The 22595-nt window shown below is 34.0% G+C and overlaps 2 protein-coding genes across 2 annotated transcripts; one reads left to right on the forward strand and one right to left on the reverse strand.

The window, feature by feature from the left end:
• Nucleotides 1-13: 13 nt before the first annotated feature.
• LOC131942993 (uncharacterized) lies at nt 14-14117 on the reverse strand. The gene is made up of 16 exons (XM_059302998.1): nt 14011-14117; nt 11496-11544; nt 10979-11029; nt 10670-10830; nt 10225-10338; nt 8311-8421; nt 7469-7625; nt 7007-7185; nt 6313-6435; nt 4748-4863; nt 3694-3891; nt 2828-2939; nt 1817-1927; nt 1539-1627; nt 467-676; nt 14-98 (listed from the first exon to the last, which is right to left on the reverse strand). Exons 1-16 carry the CDS (start codon nt 14011-14013, stop codon nt 14-16), a joined length of 1869 nt encoding a protein of 622 aa, XP_059158981.1. The 5' UTR covers nt 14014-14117.
• A 4747-nt stretch (nt 14118-18864) lies between these two features.
• Nucleotides 18865-21452, forward strand: LOC131943037 (uncharacterized). Its single transcript, XM_059303045.1, has 4 exons — nt 18865-18953; nt 19381-19485; nt 20594-20722; nt 21100-21452. Exons 1-4 carry the CDS (start codon nt 18893-18895, stop codon nt 21450-21452), a joined length of 648 nt encoding a protein of 215 aa, XP_059159028.1. The 5' UTR covers nt 18865-18892.
• Nucleotides 21453-22595: the final 1143 nt, after the last annotated feature.

A 22595-nucleotide genomic window follows, 5' to 3' on the forward strand; every position in this document is an offset into this window, starting at 1 on the left:
ACTGCGATGTGGGTTAAAAACTACTGCACAGATTAGAGGGAACATTAGCTGTGACTACAATAGGAATGTCCCTGAGTCCACCCAGCTGTAATGAGTACCTAATTCACAAAATGACATTTTGATATCTATTTTAGTAAAAACCAATCATTGCTATTTGAGGCTAAGTACTCAAAGTGGGATGGGAACTGCATGGTCAGGTTAGGGAGGACATAAGTGTTAAGCTATAAGCCCTGAGTTCAGACCCTGTGTTAAGTATGAGTCAACAGGCTTTACGCAACATATTATGTTGACATGTAATACTTAATAACAAGAACAAAGAAGAAGTTCCCAGGGAGGAAAGATATTGTTAGCTAGTATACCCACCCCAGTAGTGACTATAATTTTAACACTCTCTGTGGCACAAACAAAAACTAGGCTGATAACCAAAAAATTAAGCAGTTAGCTTAAATATCTTTCTTGTACTTACAGTCCATCATCGGCATGGTAACCAACTGAATGCTTCTCCCAGCCTGGGTGGCGATTGGTTGGGTAATCTTCAGTACCAAAGCCCATGCTTATAACACCATTTGCACCCCTTTCAATAACTTTAATGGTGAAAGTATTGTGCTCCCTAGTTATCTGCTCTTGGAATAGTAATACCCCTCTTTCATCAGATGATGAGTAGGTGTCCACATAGCTATTTTACAATATAATAAATAAAAATAAATAAATGAATATATATATATATATATATATATATATATATATATATATATATATATATATATATATATATATATATATATATATATATATATATATATATATATATTAAAATATATCTATATACTAGACATATATATATAAACATAGTCTCATACCCATTTAAATATAACTTAAAACTACCATAGTGATAAAAAATCCAATTATAACATATCGTGAGCTAACTTATTTATCTAATGAAATCTTTATGAAATTCTATTCACTATAACGTAAAATAGCGATATAATAAATAATAATTAGCACCAATGCAGCTTTTAAATAAAAAATCCTGCATTTTGAATTATGATATTATCTAACATTTTTATATCTTCGGTCTGGTTTTTATCTGTTAAGGATAAATCAAGACCAAATTAGGACAAAAAAAAATGGTGGAAATTAGACACTCGCACAAAAAGCCAATAAAATATTTGAAAATTTGAAAACAATGTTTTTCTATGACAAACAACAAACAAGGACCATTCATTCATAGAAACCAAACAGTTTTCGACATTTATATAAATATAAACAGACATACAAACATATATACACACATATACACACACACATAAATATATATATATATAGACCTATATATATATATATATATATATATATATATATATATATATATATATATATATATATATATGGATATAATATGTATATAATATATATATAATTAAACAAAAGATTTTTTTTTAAAGAAATATTAAACAATTTTCTAAGATAAAGATAAAATATTTATTGGAAAAGTAAAATTTCACATTCTCCTTAGCATGAATGTTAAATAAACTGACCTAGCTATCCCTCTGTCATCACACAGAATGTTGTGTCTAAACCCAGGGGTCCAGTACTGCTTTTTGTCATACCACTGGCCTTGGAGTCCCTAAATAGAATTAATTTCGTGATAGTCAATGTTACACAATGTGTATATTATTTTGGAATTAATCGGGTTGTTTCTTCGTAAAAAAAAGAACTAAAATATAATGGTTGTGATATGGATGTCTTATAGAATACAAGTGTTTATAATACACAAGTGTATGTAAATATTTAAATTAAAAAAAATTAGGCTTACCTCTGGGGGGCAGGCCATGTTCAACAATTTTACAGTACAGCCAACATTTTTCCCAATGACTGAAACAAACGGGTACATGCCTGTTTGAGGTTTTTCAGGCATTGTCTTAGTCTGAGGAATGTAATGTATATATTAAGTTTTATCTAATGAAAACAGGATTTGTTTGTTTCACAGAATTTCTTCAAACAGTTGTAGTGAAAATCTGATTTTTTCAATTGTCTATAATTTAGTAGTGTGATAGTTTTTGCAGTTTCTAGTCAGTAGAAACAATTCAACAAAGCAGTTTTAACGTCAAGTCTATCAATCTAAAAGTCAAGATATTGAATTATCTAGTAGTCTTACAGTTCATTGGTTCCCTTGAATCACCCGAAAATTTTATAATCCACTAGTTCACCTGAATCACCCAGTAATCTTATAATCCAATGGTTCTCCTGAACCATCCAGTAATCTTATAATCCAATGGTTCTCCTGAACCATCCAGTAATCTTATAATCCAATGGTTCTCCTGAACCATCCAGTAATCTTATAATCCAATGGTTCTTCTGAACCATCCAGTAATCTTATAATCCAATGGTTCTCCTGAACCATCCAGTAATCTTATAATCCAATGGTTCTCCTGAACCATCCAGTAATCTTATAATCCAATGGTTCTCCTGAACCATCCAGTAATCTTATAATCCAATGGTTCTCCTGAACCATCCAGTAATCTTATAATCCAATGGTTCTCCTGAGCCATCCAGTAATCTTATAATCCAATGGTTCTCCTGAACCATCCAGTAATCTTATAATCCACTGGCTAACCTAAAACAAGGATTAGCATTCTTTGGACTCAGAGCTGAATTACTCAGCTACTGGGAATTGTAGTTTTACTTTTATCCATTGTTCATACGTTAATCATGAATACAAAAGTTAATTATAATGATAAATTTAAAGATTTTTGTTACCGAGGAATGAAGTTAGTGACTTTTAAAACAGTGGGGTAAAGTTTTTTTAAATAAGACCTTGCTTTACCTCAATTCCACCTTTTGTGATGTAAAATACACAGTCATCCCCAGGCACATACTCTGACAACCAAGTCCCTTTGATCCCAAACCCATAGGTGACACTCTCCTCTGTTTCAAATCTTAAAATATAAAAAAAAAACTTCAAAAATAAAGTTTTTAACAAATTTTTGAACTGTCTACTTGTGAACAATAAGAACTTCTGTGCTTGAAAGTAATTTAAGTCTAGAGGATTTAACTACATGCATATAATGCTTAATAGTAGTTTATTTTATTTTGTTGGGAGCTAGAAATTTGCATGAACAATGTGTTCCATTTGTGCAAACATCCTTTCTAGCATTTACCCCTTTTGGGTAAGCAATTATTTAAGAAAGTGGCCTTTGAGCAAGTGTCTTTCAAGTATTTGTAGACCAAAAAAAGTGTAAATCTAGAAGCAGAATAAAGGTTTTTCATTTACAAATTTACCTGCACTGCAGGCAAATCCATGTATCTGTTATGAAAGTGGTTGATTAGAAATGCTCTATTATATTAGAGCTAACTGATCATAGTGTTAACACTTCTGACCTAATGCATGTCAGGTGAGGCTAATTTCAACTTAGCTTCTGCCTGTCAATTGTTCTGTTTATGCAAATACACCCTGAAACTGTCTACCTTTAGCATTAAAATAACACTCTATGCCCAATATTGTATGTTTCACAGCTAAATTTGTAGTGTTTGGTATCTTCATGTTCAATCAAGTAAAGCACCCTACTGATGGAAATACAACTCAACCAGCCACCAGTGATTTCACTAAAACAATCTACTGAAGGAAAGATAACTCACCCATCCAACATTTGTTTCACTATCAGATAAAGCATTAAAAGTCAGATAACTCACCCCTCCACACATCCACCATTGGTTTCATTGACTTCCAGTGGGAACCTCTCTGATGCCACTACGTCATATGTGATACCTATGACTAGGCCTGACTCTAGCTGTGAGGTCAGGCATTGAACCTCGAAGTAGTTATTGGTGCGGCTAAGTGTCCTCTGGGATGCAACAAACCCTATGACGTTTTGATTATCTGATGTGTTACTGCAGCACAGAGAAAGTAATATCCGGATTAGAAAGTGAATGATTATCTGATGTGTTACTGCAGCACAGAGAAAGTAATATCCGGATTAGAAAGTGAATGATTATCTGATGTGTTACTGCAGCACAGAGAAAGTAATATCCGGATTAGAAAGTGAATGATTATCTGATGTGTTACTGCAGCACAGAGAAAGAACATATCCGGATTAGAAAGTGAATAGATCAGATGACTTATGGTTCATCTAATTTCGGGGTGACCTGTTGCCTATCCTATTTGGGCAAATCCCAAAAAGTTATAAATCAAAAGTAGCACTTTGTAGAAAAAAGTGAATGTCCTAAATTTAAAAAATAAAAGTTCTTTTTTTTTAGTTTACAAAATAATGCATCATTTTAACAGATTGCAAAAATGTAAAAATCGTATGTGGTATTTAATAGAGAAAAATGTACATCCTGAATCAAAAGCAATACTTCTTTTTGAGTTTAGAAAATAATGCATTATTTTTTCAGCACCATGAATCATTACTAACAATAGACAGGGCAGATATGTTATCAATCAAAGATAAAAATTAAGTTCTAATAATAAAGCCAGACAATAATCAATGTTCAAAAATTGGCCCTCAAAATACAATGTATCATAAATCAACAAATTAATTAGTTTATTGCTGTTGCTTATACAGTGCTGTAGTTTCCTTAAATAAGATTGGGTTGTTATTATAATTATAAAGATGCCCAACTCTTAATCACAGGTAACTTCACTACAATTAAATTTGAGTGTTTACATTATTCATAAAAAAAATGAAACACAAAAGTTGAAAAAAAAGGAGCCAGTAATTGTTGAAACTGTAAACCATTCACATACCTCAAGGTTCCATCCAAAGATAAGTTGCATTTTGACCAGTATGTTATCTCAAAAAATCCACTGGAACCGACTAAAAGCTTCCTGTTTTTGATGTTTTGTTTTGGATTCAGTTGTTCCTATAAAATAATTGACAGGCGAAAAAAATAACCTCATTTTTAAAATAAAACAGAAGTGATCTCCCCTAAACTTTCCTGTATATTCTTATACAACAGTAAAGAAGGACGGCTTTGCAATTATGCAATTGAAATGTTTTTTTATCTTTTTGTACTTACATTTTTTAATATAATAGAATAGCTTAGAAAAAAGAATTGTGCATCAAGTGCATGCAAAACAAATCTATATATATAATTCTCTTCTGGGAGACGCTAGAAAACAAGCTGTAAGCGCGCTCCCTACCACCCACACTTCTACATGGTCTGGTGAGCTGTGGTTCACGCTAAATGTTTACAAGCAGAGCCGGGTTTAGTGACGACTATTAGGGGCAGATAATTTAGTTTGAAACGATTTTAAACGTAGGGGGGGGGGGGGGGTAACTAAGTGGAGTTTACTTTAACGGAGGGGTGGGGGTTATCGTCCTTAACGAGCTACTTATAGCGTTTTAAAGAAATATGTTTTAAAGAAATATTTTCAGTGGCAGCGTTGGTACTGCCGAATTCACAAATTATGAATTACTGAAAAGTAGAAAAAACAACAACTAAATAGCGGCGTATGATATGCCGCGGGTCGGCTCGTTGTGTATAATAGAGAGGAGAATTAGTACTTTGTAAAGGAAACATTGATTACTTTTGTGAGAAAACAGAAATGGTGTAAAGTTCCAGACATTGAAAATCATTTGATATTTGAGAGAAAAGAAATAAGATCTTATATCTATGTATACAATTTAATCTCCCTGACTGAAATGGTACTCAAATTAACAGTATTTTTTAAACCATAAATAAAGTACTTCTTCTGATTATCGGAGGTCACTCAAAAATTGGAAGTAATTAAAGTATAAGATCTTATATATAAAGTGTCATCTTTCTAACAGAAAAAGCACTTAAGTAAGTGTATTCCCACAAAAATACAGAACATACCACTCATGGTTACATAAAATCATTGAAAAGCTCATAGAAACCTGCACATACAATGTAACAGTTATATTAAAAGTTTTGGCCACCTAACTTAAGTGGTGCTTAGCTATAGGTTATTGGCTTTTGAGAAACCCAGAAGCAAAGTAGCTACCACTTCCAGTTACTGTAAATCCCTCAAAAGTTGTCATAGAACAACTAATTTGATTTAATACTTGTATATGAAATTTCAATCACATAACTTAAACGGTACTCAATTACACAGATGGACAGAAAAAAACACAGACAGACATTTGGACAAAATTGCAAAACTAAGTCTTTCTAATTCAAGGAGGTGTGAAATGGTGAGATTTTTCAATGAAAAATCTCAATTTATGTTTGCACGACTACAATACTTCCTCTATACTCTGTATGCAAGAAAGTCAAAAAAGGATAAATTATACTATTCTGTGGACTGTTAAAATTTTGATGCTAAAGAAAAAAATATAGTCTCCTTACTTTACTGAGAACATGAGCAATGGTCTCTATCACTTGTCCTTTCAAATCTTTGATGTCAGCACTGGCATCAAATGGGATGATGACATGCACTGGGTTTGGGGGGAGGACATATTCAAACAATATCTGAGGATTAAGAAAAAAATCTTTGATGTCAGCACTGGCATCAAATGGGATGATGACATGCACTGGGCTTGGGGGGAGGACATATTCAAACAATATCTGAGGATTAAGAAAAAAATCTTTGATGTTAGCACTGGCATCAAATGGGATGATGACATGCACTGGGTTTGGGGGGAGGACATATTCAAACAATATCTGAGGATTAAGAAAAAAATCTTTGATGTTAGCACTGGCATCAAATGGGATGATGACATGCACTGGGCTTGGGGGGAGGACATATTCAAACAATATCTGGGGAGAAGAGAAAACTATATTTTACAAACTGCTTTAAGTTATATATAAAACCTAAAAAAATATATCAATCAATCGTCTTACAATTTTTCAGTCTTGATTAGACCTATGAATGTGCTAATTATAATAATTGCACTTGAATTGTCATCTGAAATTACTTATTAAATCTTTAAGAACAGCATACTGCTCTTAAAAATTGTGGAGTATCAGTGTGTAAAATTATTAAATTAACATAGTATTGTTAAATCATTGAATATGAGTAGTTGAAATATGAAAATCATACATGATTTCTTTCCATTTCCATCACATTCACATTCCAATCTGACAAATGTAAATTTTGTGTATGCTCCACTGGTTGTCTTTCCTTTTTACTTTTGTAAATCAGGTAATTTGATAGGCTCAGCTTGGTTGCCATGGGAACAACTACCAAATAGGACTCTTTCTGTGTTTGCGAATAAAATTCTAAACAGAAAAAAAAGGTCAAACAATTAAATTCAGTGGTGGATTCTGCGTGTTGGGGTAAGGTCATAACATTTTCATGGACACTTAAAATTGCTATGGTCCTATAGTATTTCTTTCAATACAACAATAATAAATGTAATAAAACCACAACTATAAATACTCAAAATGGTTATATACAATGTGTGTGTAGGTATGTATAAAAATTAAATGTAAAGCTCCAATACACATATTTATATATGGCTAATTAACCAACAAACAAGACAATACAAAATAAACAGCCTACTTTTGGGGTCCATAAGCAAGGGACAGCCCTTTGTATTTCCACCTTCTCTGATATGAGACACTGCTGTGGCCATTGCCTCTATGTGGCCAATATTTGCTGCATTGATCAGAGTGACCAAACCCCCATCAGTGACTTTACTGCAGCCATTGATGTTCACCTATCAATAAAAATCAGTCAGCTAATGAAATTTTACTCACAATTTGACAACATCTACCACATTACAACATTAGTAATGTACACCTATTTTAAGTCGTGGCCTAGCGGTAGAGAGCTAGACTGCTAACCCGAGAGTCTCGAGTTCAAATCTGGGTTCAAGTCAGTAGAATGTCACTGAGTTCACCCTGCTCTGATGGGTACCTAACTCACATTACGGAAAGTAAAAGTTGCTAGGAATAGTGCTGACCACACTATCCCTTCATTTGCCGAGGACACAGAAACAGATGAACTCTACTTAACTTGCCTCATGGATTATCAGGTCGAAAAGGGAACTGTACCTATGTTAGGTACTAAAAATAAAGGTTTAAAACGAGTTTAGAGTTTTGGTTAATATATTGTAAAAATAAGACAGACCATAACTATAGGTAAATCTATGTTCTGGTAACAAATTTAAAAATGAGACAATTAGACCATAATTATACAAAATTCTGAGGTTGGTGTGGTTGGGTCAAATAACTGCTGCCTTGTTGTTTCTTAGTTGGACATAGGCTATGAATTGACAAGTAAAACTTAACTGTGTTGGAAGAAATCCCTTCCAACACTAGAATTAAGAACGAAGAAGAAGAAAAGAAGATATGAATATCTGTGTTCTGGTAACAATTAAAATATGAGTCAATTAGATTAACCTGAATGCTGTGCTTGTTCTCCGACAATCCCTTGGCCAGCCAGTGTAGACCAACATCTGTGATAATGCTACAGCCTTCCAGGGAAACTTTTGTCACTTTGCTCAGTGCATTCTGAAAAATTTAAACTTTTCTTTAGAAAATGTGCAATAAATAAATCTTTCTAAATTGTAATGTGGCATAGATTTAAAAATAAATGAATATAATTTTTTAAATATTAATATAATATGGCATGAAAAGTTGCATGGGTATGAATTTATCAAGATAAAATGCAGGTTTGGATATCAGGGTTTCCTCTCAGACTACAAGATTAATTTTTTTTTTACTATTTTTTTAATAAATTCTAAGTTTAATATAGTTAACGTTAAAAATAAATATTTAAATTCTGCCAAAGATAGTCCAAAAATGGTTCCAAAAGTAAGTGGGTTGAAAATGGGCTAACATACAAAACTAAAATCACATGATATATTTTTTGCTAATTTTTTTAACAAATTAGTTGAGGGTCCATAAATGACAACACATTGTGTGGCCTATCCCCCCCTCCTCATCCTTTTAAATATGTGGACATTTATGGACCACCTCCGGGACTGCCTATCTGACAGAGACCTTCTATCACAACTCAATCCATTACAGAACAGAATCTACAAAACAAGTTTCTGATTTAACATTTTGGTTCAAATTGTTTCTGTTTCACATTTTGTTACCATAAACAAAAATATAAATAAAAAACTCCAACCTTTCCAAGTGTAACATTTTTCTATTCAGTAAACGTTACTCTTTCAAACCAGGAAATGAATGTGGTTGATGAATTATGAATTCAACTGTTTCTGGGACATCAGCATATGAAAGGATAGTGTGGTCAGCACTATGCCCAGCCATCTTTACTTTCTCTAACGTGATTCAGGTACCCATCAGGTTCTCGAGCCTGGGATCTGTACTTGAGATTTGAGCACTGTACAGTTCTATTATGGCATTCTCTATCATTTTTACTTTCTCGTATATACGAAGTATAGAGAAAGTCTTGTAATCGTGCAAAAAAAAAAAAATCAAGATTTTTGCAAATCTTGACGTTTTACACCTCACTGATACGGAACAACATAATTTTGCAATCTTGTCCGTATGTCTGTGTGTCTGTCTGTCTGTGTGTGTGTCTGTGTGTAAACACGATAACTTGAGTACTATTACAGCTAGGTTGATGAAATTTCATATATAAGTATTTTATCAAAATCGTAGATCCGTATCAACTTTTTAGCGATTTTCGACAACCGGAAGTGGTACTTTTTCCACTTTGAATTTTTCAAAAGCCTATAACTTGAGTACTATTTCAGATAGATAAATGAAATTTCACATGTAAGTAATAGATCTAATTCTCTACCTTCTTTCAAATTTTGAGTAATTTTCGTTGACCGGAAGTACTAATTTACGCTATTTCCGATTTCTCAAAAAACGCAAGTAAATTTATAAAGTACTAATAATATTGCGCACTATTATGCACATTTTGTTTCGGCGTTTGTTTGGTGCACAATGTTTTTTTCTATGAGATTCTATTCTATTTTTAAAAGTTTAAGTAATTAAAAATCATGTCTACATTCCAAGTTATATAAGAATATTCGAGAAAGTTTAGGGGAGATCACTCCCGGTTTATTGTACTTGAGATTTGAGCACTGTACAGTTCTATTTTGGCATTCTCTATCATTTTTGTACCTGAGATTTGAGCACTGTACAGTTCTATTATGGCATCCTATATCATTTTTGTACTTGAGATTTGAGCACTGTACAGTTCTATTATGGCATCCTCTATCATTTTTGTACTTGAGATTTGAGCACTGTACAGTTCTAGTAAAGCATCCTCTATCATTTTTCTATATATGAACATGATCAAAAACAGTATTTAGGAGTTAAAAATGAAACTCAAACCTTTCCCAGAGTATCAAAGAGAGATTTGATGACAGCATCAGTGACGTATCCGTCCTTACCAAAGTCAATGGTTTTAAAATGGACATTACTTTCTTGAGCTTTCTTCAGTAAAGACTGATTGAAGATAAGAATAGTCTTTAGAAAACATCAGCATAAAGTGTATTGTTTCATACAGCAATAAAAGCCTAAGTGACAAGCTGGTTGAATTATGAAAATAAAAATTGAATTCTTTATATAACTAATTTTACAGAGAAAAATTATAAAATATAATTATCTTGGATTTTTTAAACTAAAATATGACAGAAAAGTTAACTAAGAAAATTTATGATTGATGGATTTAACATCTTAGACACGCAATAGAGTGAAACAAAAGTTTTCAAGGAATGCAAAGGTTTACTATTTATTATTTGTGCAAGAAGAAGAATATAAATATTGAAAACATTACCTGAAGTTTCTTTTGAAATCTGTCTAAAGGTATGTAACCAAGGGCAAAAACTTCATCCAAATCTGATACAACAACAGAAGGATCTACTTCCTTAACAACAGCTTTAGTCTCAGTCTTAAGAGGGGTGATGTACACTTTCCGAAGAGTTCCTTCGTCAACGGCTACAAAAATGAAACAATTAACAGTCTTAATAAAAAAAATTGACAGTGCCTATTAGAAAAATGTCCATATATAAAGTGGTTTAAAACAAAAATTTATTGTTATGGGAAATTGTGTTTTTGTAAGGAAAGTAGTAATGTTTTCACTTACGTTCTTTGTTTTTCTCAGTTTCATCTTCCTCTGTAGGGGATTCAATGGCAGCTGTAGGATTTGAGCACACATTTTAGGTAGACCAATTTATTTAATACAAAGTATATAAAATATTAAAATTAACAAGCATATGTTTTAGTTTTAACTAATCAGCTTGCTTGATTGTTTATTTCTGGAGATACTAATGTGGAAATCTAACTACAGTAGTAAATAGCATGTATTGGCCTTTCAGCAGCAGTTTGAGACTTAAAAAATGCTTCATTTCTATCAGAAATTCTCTTCATCACTTTTACATTTGTCACAAGAGGCATGGCTTATTGAAATTTAACTTACCAGGAGCACTGTGGAATACTAATGTGGAGATACTAATGTGGAAATCTAACTACAGTAGTAAATAGCATGTATTGGCCTTTCAGCAGCAGTTTGAGACTTAAAAAATGCTTCATTTCTATCAGAAATTCTCTTCATCACTTTTACATTTGTCACAAGAGGCATGGCTTATTGAAATTTAACTTACCAGGAGCACTGTGGAATAGATCAGCATTTTTTCCACCTCTGAAAGCAGGCTGAGGAGGAAAAAATATATTTGAAAGAAGTTCTTCATTTTAAATTCATTTCAGTTATAAAAAAAGTTATTTTAACAACTATTTTATAAGTTAACCTGAATAATCTGTTATTGAAAGTACGTGTCTGTGATTCCAATTTTACTACACTACTCATCCGACTGACATAAAACTTTGGGAAGCTGTTGAGTACAATACAGAGGAGTTTTCTGGCATAGAAATTATTTCAGTGTTGGAGGTAGTGTGCGACCAAAGGGCAGCAACCCAAGATAACACTGGCACCTGGATGGTTGCTGAGATGTGCTCTACCTCACTCTGGTGGAAGGTAATCAATATGCAACACACTCTGGGGCTCTTGAGTGAGAACAAACCCACACCCCAACAACTATTATCCAATAGAGGTAGTGGAAAAATTGTGTACAACTAAAGAACTTTAGTTCTTATCAACATAAAATGATAAACTTGGTATCTGGGAATGGCTGATAGCGCAAAGTGGTATACAATGCTGATACTTTAATGGCACATCACATTATTTTGTAATTGAACATGAATATCAAATTAAACTCCTTGAGTCTTAGATTGCAGCAACACACCATGGATCAGCTAGCAAATTATAAGCATGGCCTACCATTAGCTCAAAATTATACTTTCATATCTAGCTACATGTCATTAAAAATTACTTTATAATTAATCTTTTAAGCCCTACTTTTACAATTTTCTCTGTTATTAAATTTGAGATATGAAAGCTTATGCCTCTTAGCTTTCTATAAATAACAACGTCTTGGAATAATTCTCACGTCTGTACTTGTTGCCACTATGTCACAAATATCACCCCCCCTCCTTATAATGCCATTTTATTATAATCTTTTTGCGGAAAACAAAGCACGAGAAAATGTGTGCCACACCAATATCCAATCATTTGGCTAGATTTATTAGACATGTCGCATCATATCTAATGATAGAATGCATTGCTCTTTCCTCATTGATGATGTTTTTATCATCTTTTAAAGTAAAAATATGAAATATTAGTTAAGATTGCAGTTTTTGTAACATGGTATACTTACCCTCTTTCAATTTAAAAAGCATGGCATGTTAATTATGTAGAAATATTATCACAAAACACAAAAATATAAAATTCGATTTTCTTAAAATTACCATTATGATCTGCCAACCCTAGGCCTATACTCACTATACAATACTATACATTAATTTTTTTTAAATTGTTTATTGATTGTGTTAACTTCTACTACTTTTAGCTATCTACATTAATTTCCAAGATATTTTTATATGCTTCTACTTCTACAAAGTTTTATTGAAACATCTTTAAAAATAATCCAGAAATCCTCTCATGAAATCAGGTCACAGGTCTAGATTTTAGATCTAGATCTAGTAGTTTTTTCATCAGCTCATAATAGGCTGAACCTGGCTGGAATTTTTTTAGCGCAATTTCCATTCTGGAGAATTGCGTTTATTAAACTGTCATTTCTGGATGAATGGATGGATGGATGTGTGTTCGCAGCTTTAAGTCGTATCTCCTCCTCAACGAAGCAGTATCGAGGACTAGTTCCAAAAGCATTTATGTTAAGCAAGTTACGAGGATGATAGTGGGCCAAAAAAATTCCGGAATTCCTTCCTGGATTTCCCAGAAAAGCCAAAAAACCTTAAAAAAATGCAGTTTTTGGCCCATATCTCGGCAACCAGACAGCTTAGCAACTTGAAACATTTACCAGTCGATTCCTGCTATAATTTAGAACAATATTGCCGAAGAAAGTTTTCAAAAATATCCTTTCGTTCGGTCACAAAAATTTTTTTAAACTTACATTATACATAATACACTCAGTACTATATAGCAATATAGTTATATGACTAAAAACCATTGCGCGCCTACTGAACGTGATGGCGCAGCCATGGAACGTGATGACGCATCTATTGAACGTGATGATGATTTAAAATTGTTATGGATAACATAAGGAAATTGCGCTTAAATTGTCACTATAAGACTTTTTAATTAACTTGTTTCAGTTATAATGACTTGGCACAGAAAGTTAATAGACTCTAGATCTAGATCTAGATGCTAAATTGACTTAGTTTACTAGTGTGCTAGCTATTAGATCTAGATCTATAGATCAAGATACTTTTTTCTAAAAAAAAAAATTTGAAATGTTTATCAAAATGCCTAGATCTAGATCTATAAAATTATAAATTCAATGTTCCTATCTAGATCTAGTAATAGTAGAATAGTACTAATCTAGATAAGATTCTAGATCTAGATCTAGTAGTAAGTAGACATGAATTAGAAATTAAAAAGATTAGGGCTTAGGCTAGCGCTAGTTTAGTTAGTGCGGTCCGTTAGTGCAGCTAGGTTAAATTAATACTATTTAATTAATATTAATATTATGCATAGGCCTAAATAATAGGCTGATAAATAAAATATTAATATTAATTTAAATTTTTTCAAGAAATCTATACCATGATAGTTTTAGATCTAGAATATAAACTATAGATATAGTCTCTGTCTATAGTCTATATTCACAGTTCTCCGATAAATTGGTCAATGTGCTTGCTGTGCCGACATTTTAGACGCTCGCAGAGCCATAGAAACAACTAGCCAATGAAAATTATAGAAAATGATTAAGACTCGAAAAATAGCATATTAGCATAGGCCTAGGTAGGCCTAGAAAAAAATTCCTCTTCATAGTCTCAGTAATCATTCTATGCCTATAAATACCTATTTATATCTTAGCTGTTATCGAGCCTATTAACATCCAAATGAAATAGTTCTAGTCATGTAGAATATATATTTTTGTAGCTATCGAATTTTTGAACTCTAGATCTACATCTAGATCTAGGACCTAGAAAAGTCTACACAAAATGAAAGTGGTTAATAATTATTTCGGCTTACAGTTCAATTAGTTAAAACCAGTTTAATAGTATAGGCTTCATGCTTTAATTAAATTCATGGCAAATATGATGATGATAATAGGTAATAATAATAATAAAACTATCATCAGCTAAGAATAGGTAGGACTTCATTCATAAGTTTGCTTAACACTTAATCGCTCAAAAAATACCGGGATCATTCATAATGATAATTTACGTTACAGTGCAGAAAGGAGAGGTGTAAATGAATGTCCCGGTCATGAAGGCCCTTAGAAATTCAAAATTTCAAAAATAAAATAAAAACTATTGTAATAAAAAACTTATCTATAAATAGCAATATGTCCCTCTCAAGGTTTCAATTGTTCTCCTGGTGGGGGGGGGGGGGGGGGGGGTGTCAGGTATCTCTTTAGCGGGAAGAGGCGGTAGTGCACCCACCACCCTCGAAGCTTACCAACCCCAAACAAAATATAAATGTTTTATTCGGTGTCCACCATTCCTGACCCCCGAAAACTTTCTAGCTATGTCATTGTTGGCGGCATACAAGATCTATAGGCTGTCTACGTTTGTGCGTCGAAAATTCTAGAACATCAACGGCTTAATTAAATTTTTAAATTTTATTTGCTGGTTTTGGCTTACAAAATATTTTCTGCAAACACCAACACCAACACCTACACCCCCCACACACATAAACCCACAGATAAACCCACAACTATATCCGCACCCACACCCACAACCACAGCTAAAACGATACAAAAACCCACACCTCAATCCGCACCCACACCCACATCCACACCTACACATAAAATCAAACTACACCTACACCTACACCTACACCTACACCTACACCTACACCTACACCTACACCTACACCTACACCTACACCTACACCTACACCTACACCTACACCTACACCGACAACGACACCGACACCGACACCTACACCTACACCTACACCTACACCTACACCTACACCTACACCTACACCGACACCTACACCTACACATACACCTACACATACACATACACCTACACCTACACCTACACCGACACCTACACCTACACCTACACCTACACCGACACCGACGCCGACACCGACACCTAAGCCTAAACCTACATCTACACCTACACCTACACCAACCCTACAAGGACACCTATGCCCACGCCCATGCCAACCCCACAACAACACCCACACCCACACCTACACCGACGCCGACACCGACACCGACACCTAAGCCTACACCTACACCTTCACCTACACGCACAACCACACCCACACCTAAACCCAAACCCACACTTACAACTACACGCAGACGCACACACACACATGTACGCCTACACGCAGAGCAAAACAGGCCCAGGTGAGGAGTGGGAGCATGACATGACCCTTCTGTTAATTATTCTCACCCACCTCCCTTTTCTCCAACTCCCTTTCAATACTTACGCTGTTAGCAGTTTTTCCCTTTACAAATCTAGTTTAAAATGTATTCTCAAGAGTGAGGTAATAAGCATTAGCGGTTATTCACAGGAGGTGGTGAATGGGTGGGAGGTAGGGGGTTGGTTTACCTGAGGATTATAGAGGAGGATAACACAGGGGTGGGGGGCTAGTTGAATTGGGGATAGCGTGCTCGATAATTTATTGAATCCACAGAACAAAAGACACGCAGGCGTGCCTTGAGAGATCTATAGACTTGACTTGGAGAGTGACACAAGAGAGATGGTTTATCTATGAGAACTGGGTTGTTGTTTTTTTTAACTATGTGAACAGTTAGAGACAATTTAGTTGCATGGACTCAAGTGTCTGCACGCTATGGCTATGTGGGATAGCAGCCCATACATCCTAGTTTGACTACTGGCCTATTGTCCTGGTAACGAAAGCCCATGTCCTAGTAGGACGCCAGGCCTATTGTCATGGTAACGAAGGCCCACGTCCTAGTAGACCGACAGACCCATGTAATAGTAGGACGCCAGGCCTATCATCGGCCTATGTCCTACTAACGGCAGGTCTATGTCTTAGAGCGTTATTCGTCTTAATCGGACGGGAAGCACCAGTGGCGGAACTAGAAAAAAAGGGCCACCCCGCAAATTTTTTTTTGGGCCCCCCATATATAGGCCTATATATATATATATATATATATATATATATATATATATATATATATATATATATATATATATATATATATATATAATATATATATATATATATATATATATATATATATATATATATATATATATATATATATATATATATATATATATATATATATATATATATATATATATATATATATATATATATATATACAAACACAAATACGAACATATGCTACTCATTGCTGGCCTCTTCGGGTTTTGATTATTAAAAAAAATTCTAACAACACTATGTCATGTGAGTAAGTGCTTCAGTGTGTTTTGTGAAAATCAGCTTTACTTTATCTGTGCTAGGCTACGAGACCTCTTCCCCTCTAGTCGACCAAAAGAATATAAAACATGAAAGCTTTGTAGAAGAAATGGTGTCTCGCGTTATGATTATTTTTATGTTTTTTGGTATTTATTTTATTAATTTTAAATACATTTTCTTTTTATACAATGTCATTCTTTAGTAAGTATTTTATAAAAAAAATAATAATTAAGAGAAGTAATTGCTTTTTAATTTGTTTAGTACAAATCTATTAAAAGGAGCTTATGAGCACCCCTATTTGACTATTTGAAAAAAGGGAAATAAGTCATGGAAGTGGTTTGAACGTTTGCTTATCTTTGCTAAGTTAAATTGTAAGAGAAAGAGGACTCGGCTTTCACAGTGGTTTAAAAACCAAGGGAAAAAGAATATACAAGCGCGTGGTGGTGATGTCTATAGAATAAAGATAATCCAACCGCAGCTACGGTAATCATTTTACAAAACAACCATCAAGTCAAAAATGTAAGAAAGTTAATTTTTTTTAACTTTAAAATTTTTTTTATGGTCGGCTGTGGGCCCCTAAATGGCGTGGGCTCCCCCGCATTGCGGGGTCTGGCGGCACTGTAGTTCCGCCCCTGGGAAGCACACGTTGTAATAGGACGACAGCTCTATGTCCTATTGAGAATTTATATGTACTAGTGGGGGTTATCTATATATATATATATATATATATATATATATATATATATATATATATATATATATAATATATATATATATATATATATATATATATATAATTATATATATCTATATATCTTTATATGATTACATATATCTGTTATATATATATCTATATATCTATATAGAATTATATAATTTTATATATATATATATATGATATTTGCACTGTGCCTATGTCCTATTGGAGGGGGGTGGACAGCTTATTGTCTTATTGATAATTTCTAAAGGGGGCAGCTCTATGTCCTATTGTGAATTTATATGTACTAATGGGGAAGGAGGCCTATGTCCTATTGAGAATTTAGATAAGTCAAAAAGGGACAATGTCTATGCCCTAGAGTGGCACCCTATGGGGCTATGCATATGTCCTAAATGTGGCAGCTCTATGTCCTGCGTCTATGTCCTACTGGGACGACAGCTATATGTCCTGTTGAGAATTTAGATATATGCCATAATGGCACTGTGCCTATGTCCTATTAAGGAGGGGCAGCTGTTTGTCCTATTCAGAATTTTTATGTCCTAGTGGGGGATGTAATGTCCTAATTCGAATTTAGGTTTATATATATTATTTTGGCACTGTGCCTATATCCTGTTGGGCGGCAGCTTTTTGTCTTATTTTGAATTTAGGTATAAGTACTAGTGGGACTATACTTATGTCCTACTGGGTGCAGCTGTTTGTCTTATTGACAGTTTTGGTATATGTCCTAGCGGGACATTGCATATGTCCTAAGGGGGCATCTCTCTGTCCTTTTGTGATTTTGGGTATATGTCCTATTTAGACGTTCCTATGTTATTGAGTAGACAGCTCTATGTCCTTTTGAGATTTTAGGTATATGTCCTATTTAGACCGCGCCTCTGTTATAGAGTAGGCAGCTCTATGTCCTTTTGAGAAATAAACAGTTTCTGAATAATTTAAGCTATATTTTTCTGTGGTTTAAAGTCTTTTGCCTACTTAGAGGACGAAAACAGTTTAAAAAAAAAATGTTTTTATGCCATGAGAACTTTCATTTTGACCTCTCACACAGATAGTCACGAGCTATTAAACAACACTTGGCATGACAAGAACTGAATCGGACATTACAGCGTGGGACATACGGAGCGTCGTGAGACGTCGAGTTTTAACTTCACATTGTAAATTTCGCAAGCCAGTCCAAATTGACAAAAGCACCAGCATTGTAAATTTAGAGCGCCTGTCACAAACAGATCACTGACGGGGTCGCCAGATCTATAAATAAAATTACCACCAAAATTATGTTTATGTTTAGGCGATCACATGATCGTTTCTTTTGGCCAATCAAATTTAAGCACACGCTGTGAGTTTCCTTATTTATGTACGCTAGTTTAGAGTTTTCTTATCAGATTCGAGCGAACTCTACAAGGATTAACATGAGTAAATAAGGATTGTTTCCAAAACACCGTGTTTTAAATTATAGTTACAGCTACAGGCAGTGACTTCTGATAGATCGACATAACATGACAAACTTGTAGACTGACAAGGAACAACCGAAATAATTGATACTTTAAAGAAGAACTTTAACAGACAAATTTTACAGACAAATTTACTGACAAATTTTACAAGCAGATTTACTGACAAATTTTACAAACAAATTTTACAAACAAATTTTACAGACAAATTTACTGACAAATTTTACAGACAAATTTACTGACAAATTTTACAGACAAATTTACTGACACATTTTACAGACAAATTTTACAGACAAATTTACTGACACATTTTACTGACAAATTTACTGACAAATTATACAGACGTAACAATAGCAACGAAGCAAGGTCACTAAAGTTGACTGTGTTTGCAGACGTACAAGCCGTGATGATGTCTGTTTGCCGTTTCGCCTTACTGCTCACCCTTCTGTCAACTGTGCAAGCAGCAGATAATAAATGGAAGAACTCCACGGCCCCGGGTAAGTAAATTATATACTTTAAATAAACCTTCTATACATTAATAGTTGTGGTGTGGGTGGCATGTGATCTGTCTCTTGTCAACTTAGGTCCCAGGCAATGTGTTTGGATTGCCAATGCGCAATCACCAATGCTCAATTAGACTATTTAGTCATATTATAATGTAGCCTAGGTACCTGTGATCAAACGACTTCGCCGTCGAATCACCCAAGTACAGGAGTAGGGAATTTAGGCGGTCAACACTATTATATTTAAAAAAAAAATTCGATTGGTTATCTTTATTCTATAGTCACTAACCCACGCTATTTTATTCTACAGTCACTAACCTACGCTATTTATTCTACAGTCACTAACCTACGCTATTTATTCTACAGTCACTAACCTACGCTATTTATTCTACAGTCACTAACCTACGCTATTTATTCTACAGTCACTAACCCACGCTATTTTATTCTACAGTCACTACCCTACGCTATTTATTCTACAGTCACTAACCTACGCTGTTTATTCTACAGTCACTAATCCACGCTGTTTATTCCACAGTCACTAATCCACGCATTTATTCTACAGTCACTAACCCACGCTGTTTATTCTACAGTCACTAATCCACGCTGTTTATTCTACAGTCACTAATCCACGCTGTTTATTCTAGTCACTAACCCACGCTGTTTATTCTACAGTCACTAACCCACGCTGTTTATTCTAGTCACTAACCCACGCTGTTTATTCTACAGTCACTAACCCACGCTAGTTATTTCACAGTCACTGACCCGCGCTGTTTATTCTACAGTCACTAACCCACGCTAGTTATTTCACAATCACTAACCCACGCTGTTTATTCTACAGTCACAAAAATAATTCATTATAGATATACTGACGTTTCAATTTTAAAATATGTTTTTATCAATAGTAAGCAGAACTACGTACCTGTACTATTCTAAATGATATTGAAATAGCGAATTCATTTTTTTACTATACAATTTATTTTCAAGTCCCCAGTTGGTCTTTATTCACCTAGCACTGATAGCCAGTCTTACAACTACGAGTTACAATTAAATTCCTACTAACTAGTTATTAATATTCTATTAATTGAATAACAAATTGTTCCAGGGAATATCAAATTCAGGCTGTTCTCGGAACGTTGGGCAGACTTTGAGCAAAGATGGTTGTATAATTTCACAGACCCCATCTTTAGCAGAGTCCTTGAACCACTGGCCAACTCCAGTCCTTTCCTGAACGGTACAAATTTATTCATATATTGTGTTCATGAAATATTTACCCACACAAAGTCTAATGCAATCATTTCCTTCCTAAACCGTACAATTTTGTTCATATATTGTGTTCATGAAATGTGTAACGTAAATCACTCTCAACCATCAATCACATGTAGGCCTATGTGAAAATGTATTCAAATGTTTGATTACATGCACTGAAATACTCATTCTTTTTCTCTTTTTATTTATCTTCACTCTCTCTCTCACTCTCTCTTCTCTCTCTCCCTCTATTATATATATATATATATATATATATATATATATATATATATATATATATATATATATATATATATATATATATATATATATAAGCCTAATTATGTTTATATGTATTGACAGGCACTGCCACTGGATGGCTGATTGACGCGGCTGAACAAATGTTGTTGAATAAAGACCCCAAAGTGAGCACCATGCTGACGCAGTTCGCTGACAAGGCTGTGATTCAGCTTACAACGGCCCTGAAAGAAGCCTTACTTGAGGGTATTCGTGGACTGAATGAGGGGATCAGAACGATGGTGACAGGGACGGTCAACGACGTGAAAGATGCCGCTGTCAAGCATCTTGAATCGAGCGTCAAGGAGCTAACGAAGAAGCTGATGCCACAGCTACCAACTATTCCAAAGCCATCAATTCCTGTGCCAATCCCACAAATTCCACTTCCAAATACTTTTCCAAAACCTTGGAAGTTTTGAATAGGTAAGCTTCGATTTAAGTTTTATAATATAAACACAAGTCACTTAACAGGTCTACAAATGACGTGTTCAGTCAAATGTATCACAAATAAGTATGTGATTCACACATAAAGGAAAAACGACGAATTAAAGATTGTAAAAAATTAGGAAATATAATTTAAATTTGTAAATTACCTATGTTACAACGATGCGAAAATTATGATTTGGTGAGTGTTGTTCAATCCTCTAGCCTATGCCATTTATTTTCAGATGTCATGAAAAAAAAAGATCTGCCTGCCTTTACTGAAGCTGTGACGATTTCAGAAATTCAGATGTGACAAAATTAAAGAAAGCGATCTTTTTTTTTTAAATAATAAATAATCAGAACTCATTTTGATTCTTTTTTATTCTCTTGTCATGTTTGCAAGTTTGTCAGTGAAATGTCAAATTTAGGTATTTAGTTTGTGATGTTTGGATTGGAAGTTTGTCAGCAAAATATGTAGATCTACTGTATGTTAAGAAAAGTCAATTTAAAAAAAATTATTGTGAGCGAGTCTAGACTAGGTCTATTTATAGTCATTATTTTAACAAACCTAGTAATTCTTAAATCCGATCAGATCGCAGATTGCAAATACAGTTCATTGTTTTATTTCGCAACTTATTGATACATTATATCATTCCAAATAAATTTCGACCATCAAATTTGAAGCTCATTAGGGCGGATGAAGTAGAGTTCATCTGTTTATTTGATTACGGCATGCTGAAAAGTTAGTAAATGTTATGCTCAGCCGTATTTACTTTCCCTAACTTGAGCCAGGTACCAAATATAGATGAGTTTGCTCCGGGATGCCCTACGTATTCAGTTGAAGAACTTCAAATTTTTGGGAAATGAATCACCCGCTTTGCTGTTCTAATACCTCATCCCATCGTTACATTGTGACAAAAGATTTAAAATAGCTGCAGCTTGTCGAAATTCAAATCCATCGCTTATATTTAAGATTCAACCTCATGTTTAGGCAATATGTTAAAGTTTGTCCCATAGGTCAAGCACCAGTTCACTACCTTTCACATTAAGAAAATATTTTTATTAGTAGAAATTTAAATGAAGACTTTATCCATAATAAGGATTGGTCATTGAAACAATTAAAAATAGTTGAAATAAAT

Source organism: Physella acuta, unplaced genomic scaffold (genome assembly GCF_028476545.2).
Source record: "Physella acuta isolate Inbredline_101_S28 unplaced genomic scaffold, ASM2847654v3 ptg000438l, whole genome shotgun sequence".
NCBI lineage: Eukaryota > Metazoa > Mollusca > Gastropoda > Physidae > Physella > Physella acuta.